We start from the raw sequence: 19,521 nt of genomic DNA, 5'->3' as shown, positions 1-19,521 counted from the left end.
TCAAGTATCCATACACAAGGACACATTCTTTCAAACCTCGAAAGAATGATGGGTTGCTGGGAAATGCGCAGCATCTTAGTTTCTGGCTGATTTAAACCAATTGTATTAATTAACACAAAACATCTCGACCTTTGGCCCTCGGCCTGGCAGGTAATGATACTGCGTGCAGCTATGGTGATGCCGAGTCTCCGCTTTCGTAACTACCTTTGCAGACAACAATCATGAGATAACATCATGATTCGGATCTGTGCTGTCGAGGTATGAAGTCTGTTACTCCAACATATTTGATGAGGCATTCACCTCCCGATGCCCTCATCTTTCTCTGTTTTGATACTCTTCGGGCGCTTCCACCGGGTTTGAGCCAGGCAGTAAAGTTGCAAACCAAGTTCGATGCCGACACACAGCTGATTTGCAATCTTGATTTAAGAGCGGTCAAGGAAACGGAATGCTATAATTTACCGTACGCAACCGAGTCAACAATCATGCTAGTAGTATAGGACGATGCTAGTCCACTAGCAGAGCTAGTAATACGTCGATGACTTCAAAATTAAGATTGGGCGTAGGCGCATAGCCTATCCATCTCAAGACCAGACCGTACCAGCAATTATGGTAGTACAACCTTCGAGTGATTTTCGCTGCAGAACGGGACTCATAGCCCTCGGCGCGTCGGATGTCCAGGGATATTTCGCACGTAACCGGTTCGAGTCCTGACGAGGGTCCTGACGGAGGTCTGTTGATGACCGGACGGCGGCGTAGACGACGAGGGTTGAGAACCAATCGTATGAGATACCGACGGGCGAGAGTCCTACTCTCCCCGGGGTCGCTTGGCACCGTGCGGGTTCTGTTGCCAGTCGTTGCCACCGCCTTGATTGCCACCAAAGAAGTTGGGATTGAATTGTGGCTGCATACCATTGCCCATCATACCCATACCCATGTTGCCGGGCATTCCACCCATTTGCATGGGGTTGAAACCTGTCAAGGTCAATTGATTGTTGATGAAAGCGTCTCTAGCATTGAGAACTCACCTGGCATGCCCATGTTGCCCATCATGTTGTTCATTCCTCCACGACCTCTCATGCCACCCATTCCGCCGCGCATCATATTGCCGCCACGGTTGTTGTAGCCACCATTAAAGCCGCCGCCGCCGCCGCCGCCCATGGACGGATTGAACCCAGCTCCCATGTTATTATTGAAGCCCATGTTCCCACCCGAAAAGTTGGGGTTAAATCCACCACCACGAGGACCATTGTTGAAATTTCCGCGGCCCCGGAAATTGCTGTTAAAATTTCCACGATTATTGAATCCACCAGCAGTAGCACCCCCACGGGCGCCAAGCTCCTTATTGCCACGGGCTGGTGCATCCTTGGGCAAAGTACGGAATGGGTTATTGTGAGGCGTGGAATACAAGGCAGTAGGCTTCTTGGACCCCGCAGGACACTCAGCCTGATCTATCTGGTGTTTAGTAGCAGTAGCGGCCTGCTGTGAGGTGAAGTCGACGTATGCTTGGCTAGAAAGAATGTTGTCAGCACAAGTCGAGTGTAGGTGAATCGAGGGATATGACAAGCGTCACGTCGCTACCACGCCTTTGATCATTTGCACATTCTGAAGAAATGGGGCCACCCCAAAATACAATAGCAGATGGGATATGTTAAGGGCCAGGCTTACCCTTTGCTTTTGCCATTCACCTTGTGCTCACTAAAAGTGATATCCTTGAGCTCGTCCTCACATCCTGCCTGGACAACCCACTTGCGGATGTCATCGTCCGTGTTCCACCAGTTCAGCTCCGAAATCATGAGACAGCTGGTAGCACCATGGTCGATGGGTCTGTCATCTGAGCCCTCCTTCCGTTTCACTCCTTGTTGGGGCTGTTGAGTGATCGAATGCGAGCCGGCACCATCGTTGTTGTTTGTATCAATGTCATGATCATGATGATCTTCGGAGCCATGGTCATCATGGCGGTTGACCTGGGGCTGGGTGGAGTTGTTAGAGCCATTTGCCACTGTAATCGCCGTGTTACTCTCATAAGACTGGGCATTGTTATCTTGGCCGGGTGCATCGTTTTGGGTGTCGTTGTCGGCGGAGCCGTAGATGTCGATCTCAAAGTCTTCGTCGGCCATTGTGCTGAGGAGTTCCGTGAAGATAAATGTGTGCTGCTGTGACGGCTGTCGCGAATGCGATGCTCAGGGTACCAGGCGGGTAGCCTGTTGACTCTTCTAGTGATATTGCGCGGTTCTGTTTGTAATCGATTCAGTACGAGATGCCCAAATTATAGAGCTACTCAAGTACAGTGCTCAGAGTCGAGGCCAAGTCCAAGGGAATCAAAGTATGGCGTGTATTTTTCTCTTCTTCCGATAAGTACACTTTCCTGTGGTCTTCCAAGCCATGTTATCAGTAAGGCAGAACGTACATACATGCTGCGAAGGATAGAGAGAGAAAGGAAAGACGGAGTGCTCCGTATGCGATGCAAAGGAAATAGAGAGAAGACAAATCTCATGAACTTGTCCCAGCTATACGTACATTCCTGACTTCCTCTTGCAGACTAGACGAAGGACGAACAGGCTCGCCCGACCGATATGTACACTCTCTTCCTTGATGGCTTCTTGACCGACAGAAATAGTAGGTTGGATAGCTACAGACAAGCTGATCCTTATGGAGAGTCGCCGAAGATGAAGCTCTGTGCTTGCAATCTTGTCTCTGCAGGAGAGGAATGGAACAGCCCAAATGAAATGAAGTATCCTTTGAATGATGACCAAAGGCGAGCCGCTTCTTGCTCCCTCCCTTGGCTGGCTTTCCTTCACGTACTCGTCCGGCTTGTCAGGGTCGGTCGATTGTGTCGGCAGGCTAGCGAGGCGATAGGCCAAGACAGTCGGTGCAATGTCTTGAAAAAAAGACAAGAGAATGATATGTGACGAGGGAAAGCCGCTTGTTCTCGACGCCGTGCCTGCTTCGGTGAGGGTTGGAGGTTCTGAATGTGATCGCGACCGACGGGGCAGGTGAAGTGATCAAACGGTGTAGTCAAATGGAGATGCTAGAGGTCAGTGAACAATCGATGGGAAAGGCCAGAAGCGGCGAGTCAAGATGCCCAACGGGTGTTGTACCTGAAAGGTAAATGTACGTTAGATGCACAAACGCCCAGTCAGTTGATGCATGTGGTTTTGGTTTGTTTCGATGTCGGGACCTTGCTGCTTGGAGCTCTGCTTGTCGGATGGAGCCCTGAGCTCAAGCCTCAGACCACCCAGGATCCACTAGAAAGGGGTCCCGGCTCCGGGTGGGCATCCCTGTCTCTGCCCTTCTATCCAGGTAACATTGGAGGCTAGGCTGGTCAGTAGTGGAGTCCAAATGGGATCGCTGGGCGCTAGGCCATCCCTGTCAACCTGTTCTTAACACCTTGCCTGCAATTCCACGCCTTCTGTCGCCCGACCTCCGCTCACCTGGGTTTTGGTGCAACCACCCCCCAGGGTTGAGTTTTGGCTGGCAGCTGGAGGATTTCTGGCCAGAGTCGTTTGGAGCCGCCAGTGCCACTTGTCAAGAGAAGCATCCAGAGCATCTCGACTCCCCCAGCTGATAGAAGACCCCTGTCCCAATTGAGCGTCAATCTGGCCGCATCCTCCCCCAGTTGCGCCTCCTAAGCCAAAAGGACAGAGCTCCGAATTATTTTATTATCTCGACCTTCTCACGAACACACGACCACGTCGCGATACCCCCCAATTCTCTTCTTCCACCCACTCCTTCAAAGTCCACCGTTTTCGCCAATCGACTTCTCCTCGTCGCCTATTACCTGCGAAACTTTTTTCGTCCAAAACCACATCATCCGTCAAGATGAGCGACCAAGTTCAAGAGATCCTCGACCTGCCTAGGGACTTTGTCAAGGAGGGCTCGTTGTTCATCAACAGGTGCACCAAGCCTGATGGCAAGGAATTTGTACGTTGTCTAGCCCGGAAACCTTCTCTCTGGAATGCGGAGTTTCAGCAACGTGACTACTAACCTGTCCCCCATCTTACAGATCAAGATCTGCCAGGCTGTCGGCGTCGGTTTCCTTATCATGGGTGCCGTCGGCTACATCGTCAAGCTCATCCACATCCCCGTTAACAACATCCTCGTTGGTGGCGCATAAACACGTTCCCTCTTTCTGGGAGCGGTAGAAGTCAATTGACACGGTACGACGGGGGGGCATATGAAACGATCGAGCGATGCATTTTGGATGGGCTTGAGGGGCCCCAAAAGGGGGCCTTTTACGGTTTGCGGCAAATGAGCAGGCTGAGCTATATACCAACAAATGCACAGCTCGGCCTTGCCAGCAAGGAAAATTTAATACTCAGTACGATTCAAGCTGGTTGAAAATGGCGAGCCGGCATTTCGAAACAAGAACACATTGCATGGATTCGGTGCTGCGTGCAGCTCGTCATAATCACATTGCATTGGTATTGGGGCCTATGTACAACATACAAACCAAGAAAACAAAAACATATTGGACAACGAATGAATTGAAGCATTTGTCGCGACAAGCGCATTTTGTGAGAACAACTTCCTTTGACAACACCTCCGAGGAGAGGTGACGCTAGATCTCAAAATCCTCGTCCTCATCAGACTCTTCCTCTTCTTCTTCTTCCTCGTCATCATTGTCCTCTCCATAAGAATCTGAGGAGCCGGATCTCAAATCATCGCTCACTGGCCGTAGCTTATCAGAGTATCCCGTACCCATGGGCGGCTCTCCCTCGTCCACTTTATTCTCGTTGAACGAATGTACACTGACGGTGCCTACGCGGTGGTCCCAGCCATTCAATGAAGATGCTAAGAAAAAATGATATAGTCAGTTGTGGAAGCTTTCACGTAGATTGTAAGAACTCAACTCACCTGCAATGAACGGCGCGTTGGGATGCCAACTAGCATCTCTTACACACGTTGACCAACCGTGGAACCCTCTTGTCCGCTGGTGCGCCCTCCACCGTCCGGGGAGAGCACCAGGATTCATGCTGGCTGCGCGCACGTCGACCGTACCTGCCACCGTCGCATCCATGTTGTAAATCCAGACCTTGCCGTCATGGCTGCCCGTATAAACGTAGCGGCTGTCGGTGCTGCCTGGTGGCGAAAAATGACACCTAATCAGTGTCCTCAATACCCTGTGTCCGCCCCGGAACGTCACCACAGAGTTGTCGTCTGGGTGCGGGAACCAGTCGTTGTCGTCATATGGCTCCCACCGGTAGTCAAAGTTAGAGTAGCCGGTATGGCGTGTCGGGTTCTTTTCGCGGAACTGCGCCGTCGTGTACATCATCTTGAGGTCCCAGAGCTTCATGCTTTGGTCTTTGCCGTTGCTCAAAATGTATCGACCGTCGCCTTTGCTGTCAATATAGGTCAATCCTTCAATGTGGCCCACAAAGGCGCCTGCTTCACGACCATCACCCATCGACCGCCTGTCCCAGACTTTGATGGTCGCATCGTCCGAGCCGGAGTACAAGATGTGTGGAGATGACTTGTCGGCAAAGCAGACGGCATTCACGTGATCCTCGTGACCTTCGATCGAGTGCAGGACCTGCCGTGACTCAATGTCGTATACTACAATAGAGTTGGCGTTGGTTCCGGCCACGAGCTCCTTGCCATCACCAGAGAACCGGATAGACCAGATGCCGAAACCTCCCCGCCATCCCATCTGTCCACGGAAACCCCGGTCGCCGGCGAGATTGAGCATATAAGGGTCTCCAGTGTCGTTGGGGTCTGTGGGTGCCAGACAGACTCTGCTCTCAATGGATGTGTACGCTAGCCACTTGTTGTCGGGACTCAATGAAGCATCGGTGAGGGTCCAGGAGCCGCCTGGGAATGCGACCGTCTTGTAATGTCTCCAGTTGTACGGATTCGATGTGTCGTACATCCGTACCTTGAAGTCCTTGACGCACGAATAGAAAAAGTTTCCATCGTCTGAAAACTGTCCCGAGTAGACAGGCTCATCGTAGTTGATAATCATCTCGGCGTCCGAAGTGGGCAGCATGGTTTGTGCCATCAGCCCCTGGTTGAGCCTTCGATTCGTTGAACTGCCAATGCCCATTTCGCGATCCAGTATCCTGCGTGCAATACGCTTCTTGGCACTGATTGACTTTTGCTGCTCCGTGGCACCAAATGTGCCTGAATCCATGAGCTCCCTTCCCTTTTCGCTCGGCACCTTTGGGAAGCGGTTGGGGTCCCGCGAATGCCGCCGTTGCCGCCGTCTAGCCCATGGACCTGCATCCTCGTCATCGTCGTCGTCGAAAATGTAGTGGCTAAGATTCGAGCCTCGTAGCATGGCCAGTAGTTGTCTCTGGGTCAAGGCAATCCGGGGGTTCCCTATCAGTCGCACGACACGCTGTGTGATATCATCCGCCGCATTGTTGCCGGCAGTCCCCGCGGCACCGCCGGTATCGTTTTCCACCTCGACGACGAACTCGATATCGCCTTGCTCTGCATCTGCTTCCAATTTTAGACCTGGACTGTACACGCAGAGGTCACAGGAAGATCACTCACCGTGGAACTCGTCGTCGTCATCCATCTCTTGCAGCTGTTCGGTCTGCGCAAATAGTTCCTCCATGACGCTGTGATCGTCGTCATCTTCCTCCTCTTCGTCCTCGTCGCCCGGCTCGAAATCGTCATCATCTTCTATATCATCTTCAGCATCCATGAATAGTTCCTGCTGCTCGCCATCATCCGACTCGGCTCGTTGAACGCTCATTGTTTAGTCGGACGTTTACGGGGATCGTTATCTTTGTAAGCCGAATGGTAGGGAGCTCGATACGCTAACGGTGAGCTCGCGATCGTAATGACGTCGAAGCTCCGAAGCTCTACGATTTATTACACTTTGTGAACAATTCGGATGGAACAAGTTTGCAAGATAGGAAAGAATGGTATTCAATTGAGGTGATATCGTAAGATCAAATGGCTATGAAAATGGAAATGTTTCATGACGACAACGACAGGCCTTAGAGATACCCTTCCATGTGTCTGGCGGGGTAGGACAGCCTATCAAGCCTATGTCCGTACCATACTTGCCGTATTACCATCGGTTTAGGTCATCGCAAGCTGTAGGTGTGGCGGCGTTAATCGGACTTTAGGCGGCTCGTGAATTCATTGCGCGGCGTCCCATCCGTCATCCGATGTACAGTATCTTTATCCTACCATGATTTGTGCTTGATGCTGTATTAAATATAATCTTTCTTGCATTCAGATGAGACTGAATATTAGATGAAGCATGCATGAGTAAACACGCCTATTTATACAATGTTCCTTTGGGATTCACTGCAAACTTGAATATAATGGACAAGGACAGCCGGCAGATGGATGATATTACTACGTACATAACTAGCGTCGGGAAACCTGCGACAGTTGGTTGTTCGTACATGACAATCTAAGCTGACCAGCAGTATAACAGCGACCACACATCAGTCTATTTGCATAGCCATGAGGCCAAACGCTTCTCTGGATAAACACCGTATTATATGATATGTTTTAAAAATGTCAAAAGCCGAATCAATCCAATTCCCAGTCACTCACAGCATAAACAATGTAGTCTTACATAACGCGTTAGGGTCTCATCACAATCCCTCACCCTTGCTGATGCATGGCCTAAATCGTCGAACTAGGCCCCGTAATACGCCTACGACCTGCTAGGCTCAGCTCTTTTAGGCGGCGGCACAGCCCAGCCCTGCCCGCAACGTTTTGGTGCGGCACTGGCTAGCCGGGGGAAAGTGCTAGGAATCCTTCGAGCAAATCCCTACAAAGGGACCGCCTATTATATGGTTCAGCTGAAGGTTGGAGCGGATGCTGATCGGCGCAAATGAGCCAACCGCATAACTGATCCTGCAGGCCAAATGGGGATTCGGGGGCAGTTTGGCAACCTGCCAGGTTAGTGCTGAGCCATGTTCAAGCTTTCCTTTCCTTTTATGATCAGCGACAGCCCAAGCAAGGCCAAGCTTTTCTTCAAATATGTCCTAATTCCTTGCCATTGAGCTGCCAAGCGTTGAGAACTTGGACTCGTTACCTTTTGAGATTGTCATCTCATGATATAATTTTTTCTTTCGGAATGGATGCCACTAAATATCTGCATCTCGCAGCTACCTGCGCAGAACTGAGTGGCACAGCTGGTTCGTCGGCTGTAAAAGTAAACCAGCTATTACGAGTATACCGCGATGTGCCATCGGAATTGCGGGAACTCCAGTCACAAATTGCTCGCGGCAAACAAACTCTGGATCATCTTTTACCACTACTGGACCGCGATCAGCCTGCGTTCCAAAACACCAGCGATGTAGAGGCACTCGACTTGCATTTCAAAGCGCTCGGGTTCGTGTCCAAGGTTGTCCAAGAAAACCTCACTCAGATTGAGCAAGCTCGCTCAAGTCCTTTTCCAGAATGGACTTCTGTTAGCAGCATATGGGAAACGACAGAAATTGCGTTATGTGAGGCCAGGTTGAACAAGCAACTGAGCGCATTGGAGGTGTATCTGAATGTGTCGAGGCCAGAGAGCGAGGCGACCAAGCAGGTGGAGATCACGGGTTCAGAAGACCGGGCTTGTCTGATAGCTGCCTGGGATGATGCAGCAGAGTACACTTCTCCTCCTGCCACAGAAGCAGCTGTTGCTGGCGTTCCTCAAGTCACCGTCGACGATCCGCAAAGTCCCAGGAGTCCTCAGACGGAGCATAGCGAAAGTGCTAGCTCCGTGACCGAGAGCAGTCACCATACACAAAACTCCGTGACGCTCCACCGTGGCTCGGCCTCGTCGAGTCATACAGGTTCATCAAGTCCAGCCGTTCCAAATTATGCTACTTTGTCACGCATGCTCCTGCCCACGCCATCTACGGACCCATCACAGAGCCGAAGAAATAGTTACTGGCGCGATGCCTTCAAAACATCGAGTATATACGTGCCCTCGGCGCGCAAACTCAAGTCCATAGCCATGATGCAGAAGTCTTCCGCGTCGACGCAAGACTTGACCTTGAACGCACAGGTTGATGAGGTAAACCCTGCCGAGTTCAGAAGCAGAATTTCAGAGTATGCACGAGGTGTCTCTCCAGCCTGGGAGTTGAAATCTGTGCCCTCGAAAAAGAAGGGCACCAAACTCAGGTATCGAAACAAGTTTACCAGGGATCCCGCCGACGATATGCCCCCGGAAAAGCTGCCGGCACAAATCAAGATAGTTGAGCAGCCATTGTGGGACGCCATTCTGCACAGGGAGTTGGAAAAGGTATCCAAAATCATGGAGCACCGGTGGACCGATAACTTGATTGTCGAGAAGCGAGACAAGATGACTGCTCTGCACGTGGCCGCTTCCCTGGGTATCTGTAGCATTGTCCAGAAACTAGTTTCTTTGGGGGCGAATCCGAATCACGCAGACCGCCACGGAGCCACGGCCATGCACTACGCTGCCGACTTTGGCTGCCCCAACTGTCTGAACATCCTGGCTTCGGCCAACGGCAAGGTGGACTTGGAAGCGCCAAAGACGCATGTCAAGACGGCGCTCTATTATGCAGCAAAGCGCGGCAACGCCGAGGCCACGCACGCGCTGCTTAACCTTGGCGCACACGTGTACACGCTGAACGCGGCGCCTCAAGATTCGATCTTGTACGCGGCTGTCGAGTCGGGAAGCCTTGAAGTTTGCGAGGCTATTCTCAACAAGGGCGGCAATCCTGGTGAGAGCTTCGACACGTTGGCTCTAGCGGCTGCTACGTCACGCGAGATCTTGAATCTTCTGGCTGGTGCTGGAGCGGATCTCAACATTCACGATGCACAGAACGAGACCCTTCTACACAAATACATCAAGAAGAGCGATCCCGACATGGTTTCCTTCTTGCTTAGACTCGGAGCCGAACCGCAATCCACAACCGACATTATGGGACGTATGACTCTGCATCTCGCCATAGATAAAGGCGGCTACCCAGACTCGTCGGCAATTGTCAAGGCACTTCTGGAAGCTGGAGACAACCCAGACGTGAAGAATACTCTAGGGCAGACGCCACTGCACCAGGCCGTACTCTGGGGCCGCGCCGACGTTGCGAGCGTGCTGTGCTCGGGCGGTGCGAACATGGACATTGGTGATTCCAAGGGCATGAGCCCATACCAAGAGACACAGATGCTAAACTACTCGAAACGGGCTGGAAATACGACGCTGGCCGATTTTCCAGGCACCAAAGCGCTCCTGGAGCGATGGCGACACGGGTCTGTTCCCAAGATTGCAGAGGCAGGAGGCCAGCCGGTAGCGCTGCCAGAGATTGATGGACAAGCGACCATGAAGCCGCGGGCAGAGCTCGGTGACACGGTCAAGCCGTTACATGAGCTGAGCCCGGCTAGCAAACCTGCCGAGTTGGGCGCTACGAAGCTGACGGTTCATGAGATGGACGCAAGTATCGTTCGGAAGCCCATCATTGCTGAGTTACCATGAGGTCGCGTTCTGATTTTGATTCACCGTTTTGGGGAATGGTTCTAATCGCGGCATTTTGGGCAGAGTTCTTGGCTTGAGAGGTCATTTTTAGAAAAAGTAAATGCTGCAACGATACCAAGTTTGTTTGACATGTTTAGATCGATTTTTTAATGATAGAGGTAGCGCCTTACTACGACCTGTTTTACAATCTGATTGCATTTATGAGAACAAGTTGAATCGGTATGGCATTCTCTTCAAGCTGAATTAATGGTGCTCCTGATATTAGAAGCGACCTATGATAAATCTACGGATGCCTAGGACAACCCCTTTTAAAGTTGTGTTTCTAAAAAGCAGGGGGGCTCTGTTTTCAGGAAAGATACCGGGGAAGAAGTGCAGATGTGTTTCTACAGCACTGAATAACCGCGGTCTATCTCACTCACAACTCGGACCTCTTCTCCTCGCCCAGGGCAGGTAGACGGCTAGCGAGGAAAGCTTCGACATCGTCAAGCTCCTCGAGACACGCCGAGTGAGCCATGCCTGGATACTCCTTCCAGGTGACGTCGAAGCCAGTCTTCTTGAGCAGCTCGGCACTGCTGCGACCAGCGGACGCGGGCACGACATTGTCGGCGGTGCCGTGGCACATGAGGATGGGCGTGTCCTGGTTGTGGTTGCCCTCGCCGAGGAACTCGGGCAGCTTGGCGTCGAGGGGCAGGTACGACGACATGCCGACGATTCCGGCAATCTTGCGCGGCGTGGTCAGGCCGGCAAACAGCGACATGGCGCCGCCCTGCGAGAACCCGCCCAGCACGATGCGGTCGGCGGGCACGCCATTGTCGATCTCGGCTTGGATCAGGCCGCTGATGTAGGCCCGGCTCACTAGCATGCCAGCCTCGTCCTGCTGCCGGCGCAGGTCGTCAGGCGCACCCGTGAGCGCAACCTAGTAGGGTGCCATGTCAATAATTTTGGATTCTCTCATGGAATTGTCAAGAGTCGAGTGTCTAGACTCACAATATCATACCAGCCAGGCATCCGCATACCTCCGTTCTATGTCCATGTCAGTTCACGTGACAAACAGCGATCTCTAGCTGAATATCTACTCACGCAGGTGATGGGGATTTGAGGGGCGTGAGGCAAGATGAACTTGACCTCGTCGAGCTTGGATCGACGTCTCCAGTTCTGCACGGCATCAGCCCAACCATAGCCCGTGTCGCCCAGGCCGTGGAAGAAGATGACGGTGGCCGTGTGGCGGGCAGCGGGTGCCGGCAAGAGCAACGGAGGCAGACGCTTGAGACCGCTCATGGTGGCGGTGATGGCTGCGTACGAGGTCTCGGACGATGAGGCGACGACGGGCTGGACAAACGTGACAAAGAGACCCAAAAGCACCGCAAGAACGATTGAGTATACCAACACGAGGGGTACAATAGAGTTAGCTTGAGACAGAATCCTCGTCATTCATTCGTCGGCTCGTAAGTCCGGTGATGGGATGGATACAAGGTACTACTATCCAAAAAGTAGCAGATATGGTCGAGGCCTTGGCTGTTTGCTAGCGCCAACAATGTCTTGGGTGGGGGCGGAATGGACCCCAGATTCCGGAATGTGGCCTCGGCTCTCGAGTGATGGGTTGTGGTGGATAGCTGCATACAGCTGGGATATTTGCATATTTCACTCGTTTCCCCCGTATTCCGTAAATCCGTGCACATTCAGTTTTGACCAATTAATTCGCAATTGCTGACATATCCTTGGTAATCACGAATAGCAGCTGCTTGGAAATGCCAAGTTTAAGTGACTGGTTGTTTCCAGTCGTCCAATTGCAACGCTTCTTGGTGCCCAAAGTGCTTGCATATACTTCACCCCGGATCTCACCCCCTACCCGACTTCAAGAGACCCCTATGGCACTCCCGGTATCTTTCCGATCTATACTTTTTACTTCCGTCGCCGTCGTCGGGTTAGCCATTGTCTTATCGTTCACAAATATCAACCTAGATTCCATGTCCGCCTGGCCACTTCGTCCTATATCCAAATTCATCGCAGCATTCCATACCAGCAGAAAAACCCCGCCGTCCACAATGTCGGCTAAGAAAGCCCCCGTTTACTTCTTTAGCCATGGCGGCGTAAGTGAACATGATGAACCTCTAGAATCGCGAAAAGAACTCCACTGATTTCATTTCCCCGCAGCCGACGGTGCAATATGAAAAGGGCCACCCAGTATATCCGATACTTCAAGGCATCGGCCAGGAAATTACCAAAAAGGTGAAGCCTACGGCAATTGTCGTCTTTTCGGGGCACTGGGAAGGATCTCGGGACACTATTGAGGTGAATACGGCGGAACATACCGATTTGATCTACGAGTTAGTAAAGCGCATCACCTTGAATATGCACACGTCCCACTAACCATTTGTATAGCTTTTATGGATTCCCATCGTATTTTTATGAGGCAGAGTATCCCAACAGGGGCAGCCCAGAACTGGCAAACAAAATCCTCGGTCTTCTCAAAGACGCCGGCATCAAGGCCAAAGGTGTCACCCGAGGTCTGGACCATGGTGTTTGGTCGGGTTTCCATGTTGGTGAGTCGTGTTCTACGAAAAGGAAATAATGCAATCTTTGCTAAATAATTTTGCAGCTTTCAATCCAGAGGAGAACCCTCTGAACGTACCGCTAGTCCAAGTTAGCTTGTTCCACAGCGAAGATCCCGACCAACACTATCGCCTCGGCCAGGCTGTGGCTTCACTGCGCGACGAGAACATCGTGATTATTGGCGCAGGCATGTCGGTACATAATCTCAGAGACATGTTTGCATCGCGCGGGAACCCAGGGCCGATGCCTTACACGGTGTCCTTTGACGAAGCTTTGAAAGATGCCACCGAGGCGCCACCGGCTGAGCGACAGGCCCGCATGGCCGAGGCTGCTAGGCGTCCCGATGCGAAGCAAGCACATCCGGTGAGTAATCCCAGTTCTTGATCAACGTCAAAACTCCTCCGCTGATACTCATATTTGTAGTGGATGGACCACCTCATGCCAGTGTATGTTGCGGCGGGTGCGGCAAGCGAGGAGCAAGGAACACGGACCTGGACCTTGCATGAAGGCAGTATGGGTTGGAGTCAGTACAGATTTGGAGAGGTGCCTGCTTGATACTCCAATCTCGTGGACTATGAAAACAACGCAAAAGGTCCTGATAACTCTGCATGAATGAGATTAGATCCACTCATAGATTGTGCCATCAGCAATTCCAACATGGTTTTTTTTAAACTTGTGCGAATCCGGTCACATCTGGCTTTGAAATATCAAAACTCTGCCCCCGCGAGCTCCCGTCATGTTCAGCCCGCCGTAGATCATGGGTCGTAGCCGAATTCCCTTGTGCTCTGCGGCAACCAATTTAAGTTGGACCGTGTGCTAATTACCTATCCTACTGAACATTTAAGTTGAGTACCAGCAAGTCCAGGCTGATTGCAAACTCACCTCATCTGTCCAAAGCCATCCCCCACTCACAGTGCGTCTGACAGTTGGGGCGGCAAAGCGGGCACAGTGCAGCTAAAGCCACACTGAAAAGTGATTCGCTGCAGGCAAGCATAGATCCACATATTTCTCTCAAGTATCAACATTGGAATGTAGGTAGACAAGCAAGCGTCTGTCCAACTTCTCAAACTTCAACCTCTCAAACCTCATCGTCGCGCGCTTCTCCTCATTCTTTGGGCCAGATACCTCATCCAGCAATCCCATCCTTTCCATACTGAACTGCTTGCATCTCGGCACGGCAAATTTTCCTGCGAAACAAGTCTTTGCCTCTCATCTCATTCTCACCCTCAGGTCAGGTCAACCCACCATGGCCTCGACTAGCCCGTCGCTCTTTACGCTGCGGCCCTGGCCGAGAGGCGACAAGAAGCCCAAGAAGCTTGGTGAGTTCATCGCGCGCGTCAATGCCGAGCGTGGAGGCTTCCGCAATGTCACCGAGATGGAGCTGCGCGAGGAATTGCACGCCGCAGAGGATGGCCGCAACCAGAGCGCCGCGAGCAGCCCGGATAGTGATTCTGACATGGACGTCGACTCGGACGGCGCAAAGTCCAAGACGACCCTCGAAGCCCGCGAGGAGTTCTTGCGCAACATCGAGTTTGCCCATCAATCTGCCATGCTGAGCCTGGATTTTGTCTCGCTTCTGCTCTCCAAAGAGACGCCCAATCAAGCCAACACCACGCTTTCTCCCGCCTTGCGCGACCTCGTGGGCTTCGGCGTTTTGGGTGCATCACGACTTCAGGACTCCAACATCACGCCAGCACGTACCCAGGACGACCTTGCAGTGGCCACGGGCTGGAGGTTGATTGGTACCAACAAGATGGTCGACTCTGTTCTCGAGGCTGCGGAGCGATTGGAGAAGGAGATCAGCCTGGAGACCAAGTACTGGGCAGATGTGCTTGCAGTCAGTGACAATGGATGGACTGTCACCTCACTGCCTTACGACCCCCACACCTTGGGAGTCCGCTACGGCTTCGCAGAGTCGGCACCCGAGTACAGAAACAGCAGCATTGCTCCTCTGCGAAGGAATGACGACGGGACTGTCAGACTAGAGCGTGGTGTTTCCGGTGGATCATCCAAGAGAGTTCGGGCTGTTGTCATCAAGAATGGCCAGGTGACGGGCAAATCGCGGTTGCCCGGCCAGGTCGATGAGAAAGCTCCCCTCCAAGATCGCGTCTTGGAGGCGCGCAACACCATATTCTCTCAGGAGCTGTGGTACGAGATCAACAAAGAAGCACGAACCCTTCTCTCCCTCAAGGTTCAATCTATCGACGACCAAATAATCTACGAGGCAGACCCGGAGACAAAAGTCATCCTCACACTGGAAGACCTGGATGCACCCGATGCCGGCGGCGATCTTCCAGACAATCAATTCGCAAACACCGTCGTCCTTGGCCTCCACTTCCTTCTGTTGTTCAGCCATCGCTTGAGCTACTTCAAGCGCACTCAGTCAACACAAACAACCACTGGCCGCGAAGCACCACCTCTCAGCATCCTACGCCCCCTCATCTCCCGGCTGACATACGACAATGCATGCACCAAACTCACCTACTTTTTGACAAAGCTCAAGACGATTCTTCAAAATGCCGGGTTTTCAACCGCAGACTTTACCCAGACTATGATTCCTCCCGGCCCACAACTCCCACCACAACAAATTGCCCAATTAGCTCTGCAGCAGATCTGGCGAGCGTCACCCTCCGAGGCACTGATCATCAACCTCGCCCAATTACTCGAACTTACCGCGGAACTCACGTTCACCCCACAAGCCCGAATTGGCCTCCGCGGCAGAAGCTTCGTTACACCAATGGCCTCGACACAATTCATGGTCTTTCTCCCCGGAGCATCCAACAACAATCCAGCAGCTCAAGGCCAAAACCCTGCCCCAGCGCAGACAAAGTCAAATGAGCTCGAGGAATTGTACCCACCATATTCTCAAGACGCATATCCAAATGTCGACGAGGCAATCTACTACATTCGCCAAGCGTCCGTTCGTGTCATTGTCGACTGGGTCGCCAGCCTCGCTGCAGAGAAACTGGGCCGTGACGACCTGGACTGGTCCGAGACTACATCCGGTGCCGTGATTAGGGCTCTTGGCAAGAATGAAGTCAGACTCGATATTACAGATTCCCCAGATCTGGCCTTGAGGTTGCAAATGCGGTGGGTTGAGAACAGGGACGTGAAGCAGCGCAATGTTACTTGGGCAGCTGGACAAGAGAGCAAGGAGACACTAGAGCAATTGGTGGTGGACTTTTTTAGGCAATAGAGAGCATGTCACAATGTCATTAAGAGGAAGGAAAAGGTTGTTAGTTTCAAGCGATGTAAAAGTCTCTGGCATTTATAGGTTTATCTTGCCTCAATCTGAACGCGCATTGTTAACCCCGCTCATACATCCAGGCTCAGCTCTCCGGAGAAGGCTTGTGCATTTTGTAGTTATTACCGTTTTTCTCTATATTCATGTCCCGTTCTTGCACGAATGACGTAGTTAATATGTATTCACAAGTGGTCTTGGGATTTTACTCGGTGACACATTTGCAAAGCACACCTTTTCTGTGATTGGTTTACTTTTGTATTTCTCGTACTTCTCTGCTACTAATGTTTTCCTGCAAGAGATGTGACTATTTTCCGTCCTGGCAATCAGTTTGCCATGTTCTCATTACCCATTACTCATACCGTACTTCAGGGGCATCATATCCAGTCTCATGATTCATCGTAATTCCTACATTCATATTTTCCAGTTCGGCTTCTGGTCAAATTGTAGTCTCAACCACTACCTCCAATCAGGAAAGCCAAGTTGCCGCTCGAAACACCTAAGCCGTGCTCATCGACGTCGGGATCCTCACTGTCAATGTTGACATCGCCCATGGCATCGCTGATCTGTGCGCGTTTCTTGCGCTGGAGCGTCAGCACGCGGTCCTCAATGGTGTCCTTGGCCAGCAGACGGTACACGACCACGGGCTTGGTCTGTCCGATGCGGTGCACGCGACCAATGGCCTGGTCCTCAATGTAGGGGTTCCAGTCCGGGTCGAGCAGAATGACGCGCGAAGCCATGACGAGGTTGAGGCCGGCGTTGCCTGCGCGGAGAGAGATGAGCATGACTTTGCAGTTGTCATCGTCTTGGAGCTTGGCAATGGCCTGGTCGCGCGCCACCATCGTCATTGAGCCGTCGAAGCGCGCAAAGGAAATGCCGCTCTGCGTCATCTTCCACTCGGCCAGGTCGAGAAGGCCGGTCCACTGGGAAAAGACTAGAGTCTTGTGGCCTTCCTCGTTGAGCGAGTTCACCAAGGTCATCAGGGTGTTGATCTTGGCAGAGTCCTGCCAAACGATCGAGAGGTGGTCCATGTAGCGTCGGCGACCAATGTGGCTGGTGACAGCATCGCGCAGACGCTTAAGATCGAGACCGTTCTCGAGATTACACTTTGCCGCCAGCTCCGGATCCATGTCCATGCTGTTCAGATCGGCGGTGTTGGCAATGAGGAGCGGGTGGCAGCAAGCCAGGCGCAGGCGAAGAGACCATGTCAAGGCACGGGCGTGGCCCTGTCTGTTGAGGCCCTCGGTCACCAGATCGCGAAACTTTGTCTGCACGTCTTGCTCGAGATCCTTGTAGAAATCACGCTCGGCCTCGCTCAGTTCAACAAAGACCTTGTTCACCGTTTTCGGGGGCAGGTCGATGATCTTTTCGCCATCGATGATATCCTCCTTGGTGCGGTGCAGAACAAACTGTTCGAGAAAGCCCTTGAAGCGTGCCATTTGCATGCGATCGTACCCATCCTGGCTCTTCTTGTGCAGGAGGCTGCTGAAATCCTTCTTGAACATGTGCCAGTCATTGTAGGGGTCGTTGCGCAGAAACGCAATTGAGGTGTACATCTCCTCAATTTTGTTCTGGATTGGGGTGCCGGTCAGCAGCCAGCGGTATTTGGCCCGAAGATTATGTACAGCCTTGAACACGGACGAAGTCCGGTTTTTGATGCGCTGGCTTTCGTCAAGGACGATTCTGTGAAACCACGATCCGTTGTCGACATAGAACGAAGAGTGGCCCTTGCGTCTGCCATTCTTCTTATCATTCTCGGCCCGAATGTGTTCGTAGGTTGTGACCACAATGTCATACTGACGCATCTGTTCAAAGGTCATGTTCTTGTTCTTCGAGTCGTGTGCATCAACAACACGCAGTTTGTCTGGACCTTGCTCAATCTTCTTGATGATCTCTGTGATCCATTGCTGGAGCAGTGAAAGCGGACAAATGATAAGAGTGGGCTACAAGAGTGAGTCAGTTGAAGAGCTCATGGTCAAGGTGAGAATTGTGAGGGGCACACTTACTCCGGGTCTGGTGCCTTTGGCTGCCCGGCCGTGTTTGCTTGCAATCAGGGCAAGTACCGAGAGGGTCTTGCCCAAGCCCATCTCATCTGCGAGAATGCCGCCGCGAAACTGGTTGTTGCCCTCCATCTTGATCATCCAAGCCAGGGCAATATGTTGGTGGGCAAATAGATGTCCCACGAAGCCTTCGGGTGTTGACTCCCGATCGTCGGGAAGGCGCGAATGATTTGTTAGAGGAGCGGGGGTACGCAAAGAAGACAAATAGGTGTGGTAGTCGCAGGGAGCCACGGACGGAGCCACAGAAGAAGCAGCGGTGCTTTTCGATACATTCGATCTTCTGCTTTGATAGGAGGAAAACGATGTGATGAAACCATCATCATCATCTTCGTCGTCGTCATCGTCCTCATTATCATCCATGCCGCCAATGGATGCATTCTCGTCGAAAAGGCTGTCTACGTCTGAGTCGTCGCTTAGGTAATGCAATTTCTTTTTTGGGGCGAGTGTCTGGTCGCGTCCACAGTCGGTCAAGTTCTGGTCAGGGAGACCACCAACAGGTGCAGTCTCATTGAGGGGTTAGCTCGGCGTTCCTTGATATTGACTGTCACTGACAACAGGAATGGGAGATGAAGGCAAGTGAAATATGTAGTGAAAGTACTGGGACTTACGTCGGGGAGATCGGGAGTGATCTCATACTTGATGGTGCTCTTGGCCGCCGGGCTCTCTAGCACTCTCGTGTTCTTGGCCGAATCACTCGTGCCAGCAGTGCCCATGTACTTGTTGCGAAGATTGCGAAATCGAGCTTCAAAGTCGTTTTCACCATTGTTTTGTTCTCGACGGGAACGTACGGGGCCAGGTGCGGGGGTAGTAGCTGAAGTCTTCGAATCCGTCCTTGCAATTAAATCTTTGTCGCCATCAGTGCCCACTGACTTCTTGCGGAACTTGCGCGCTGACGGTGACGTTTGAGCGGATTCAACAGAACACAGAACTCTTTTCTCCTGCTTCACAATCGGCGAGGAGGTGATGTCTAGAATAATAAGGATCAGTGAAAAGCTAATGGGGAAAATACCAAAGGTGAACCGTGGTTGACAAGCTGAAATAACGCAAGAGGCATGTGCTCATCGAAAGCTGAAACGTTTCGATGGAAGAAAAAAAAGGATAAATGGATGTTGTATCGGAGGTGATTCGACTTACCGATGGGTTCCTCCTTGTTATCGCCGCGCCGCAATGCATGCTTCGGCAGCGACGGGATCGGAGACGGCGACATCTTCAGCAGCAGCGACGTGTTCAAACACGTCAAAGTGTTCAGAAGCAAGAAGGGTGTTGGGGCA

The 19,521-nt window shown here is 52.1% G+C and overlaps 8 protein-coding genes across 8 annotated transcripts; 4 read left to right on the top strand and 4 right to left on the bottom strand.

The window, feature by feature from the left end:
- Positions 1–805: 805 nt before the first annotated feature.
- On the bottom strand, positions 806–2,117 carry PFICI_02389 (uncharacterized protein; the record flags this gene model as incomplete). The annotated part of the gene is made up of 3 exons (XM_007830970.1): positions 806–972; positions 1,026–1,507; positions 1,666–2,117. 3 exons carry the CDS (start codon positions 2,115–2,117, stop codon positions 806–808), a joined length of 1,101 nt encoding a protein of 366 aa, XP_007829161.1.
- A 1,702-nt stretch (positions 2,118–3,819) lies between these two features.
- PFICI_02388 (protein transport protein Sec61 subunit gamma) lies at positions 3,820–4,114 on the top strand (the record flags this gene model as incomplete). The annotated part of the gene is made up of 2 exons (XM_007830969.1): positions 3,820–3,921; positions 4,004–4,114. 2 exons carry the CDS (start codon positions 3,820–3,822, stop codon positions 4,112–4,114), a joined length of 213 nt encoding a protein of 70 aa, XP_007829160.1.
- Positions 4,115–4,558: 444 nt separating this feature from the next.
- PFICI_02387 (uncharacterized protein) lies at positions 4,559–6,697 on the bottom strand (the record flags this gene model as incomplete). The annotated part of the gene is made up of 3 exons (XM_007830968.1): positions 4,559–4,791; positions 4,855–6,435; positions 6,493–6,697. The coding sequence occupies 3 exons, from the start codon at positions 6,695–6,697 to the stop codon at positions 4,559–4,561; spliced, it is 2,019 nt and encodes a 672-aa protein (XP_007829159.1).
- Positions 6,698–8,044: 1,347 nt separating this feature from the next.
- On the top strand, positions 8,045–10,396 carry PFICI_02386 (uncharacterized protein; the record flags this gene model as incomplete). Its single annotated transcript, XM_007830967.1, has 1 exon — positions 8,045–10,396. The coding sequence occupies one exon, from the start codon at positions 8,045–8,047 to the stop codon at positions 10,394–10,396; it is 2,352 nt and encodes a 783-aa protein (XP_007829158.1).
- A 415-nt stretch (positions 10,397–10,811) lies between these two features.
- Positions 10,812–11,674, bottom strand: PFICI_02385 (Acyl-protein thioesterase 1; the record flags this gene model as incomplete). Its single annotated transcript, XM_007830966.1, has 3 exons — positions 10,812–11,312; positions 11,384–11,419; positions 11,477–11,674. 3 exons carry the CDS (start codon positions 11,672–11,674, stop codon positions 10,812–10,814), a joined length of 735 nt encoding a protein of 244 aa, XP_007829157.1.
- A 767-nt stretch (positions 11,675–12,441) lies between these two features.
- On the top strand, positions 12,442–13,504 carry PFICI_02384 (uncharacterized protein; the record flags this gene model as incomplete). Its single annotated transcript, XM_007830965.1, has 5 exons — positions 12,442–12,486; positions 12,551–12,723; positions 12,779–12,939; positions 12,996–13,312; positions 13,373–13,504. The coding sequence occupies 5 exons, from the start codon at positions 12,442–12,444 to the stop codon at positions 13,502–13,504; spliced, it is 828 nt and encodes a 275-aa protein (XP_007829156.1).
- Positions 13,505–14,195: 691 nt separating this feature from the next.
- On the top strand, positions 14,196–16,145 carry PFICI_02383 (uncharacterized protein; the record flags this gene model as incomplete). The annotated part of the gene is made up of 1 exon (XM_007830964.1): positions 14,196–16,145. One exon carries the CDS (start codon positions 14,196–14,198, stop codon positions 16,143–16,145), a length of 1,950 nt encoding a protein of 649 aa, XP_007829155.1.
- A 497-nt stretch (positions 16,146–16,642) lies between these two features.
- PFICI_02382 (uncharacterized protein) lies at positions 16,643–19,457 on the bottom strand (the record flags this gene model as incomplete). The annotated part of the gene is made up of 4 exons (XM_007830963.1): positions 16,643–18,133; positions 18,197–18,754; positions 18,859–19,217; positions 19,385–19,457. 4 exons carry the CDS (start codon positions 19,455–19,457, stop codon positions 16,643–16,645), a joined length of 2,481 nt encoding a protein of 826 aa, XP_007829154.1.
- Positions 19,458–19,521: the final 64 nt, after the last annotated feature.

This window comes from Pestalotiopsis fici (genome assembly GCF_000516985.1).
Source record: "Pestalotiopsis fici W106-1 unplaced genomic scaffold PFICI_Scf_2, whole genome shotgun sequence".
Lineage (NCBI taxonomy): Eukaryota > Fungi > Ascomycota > Sordariomycetes > Amphisphaeriales > Sporocadaceae > Pestalotiopsis > Pestalotiopsis fici.
The sequence above is the reverse complement of the archived record's forward strand: the minus strand, read 5'-3'. Positions and strand labels throughout refer to the sequence as shown.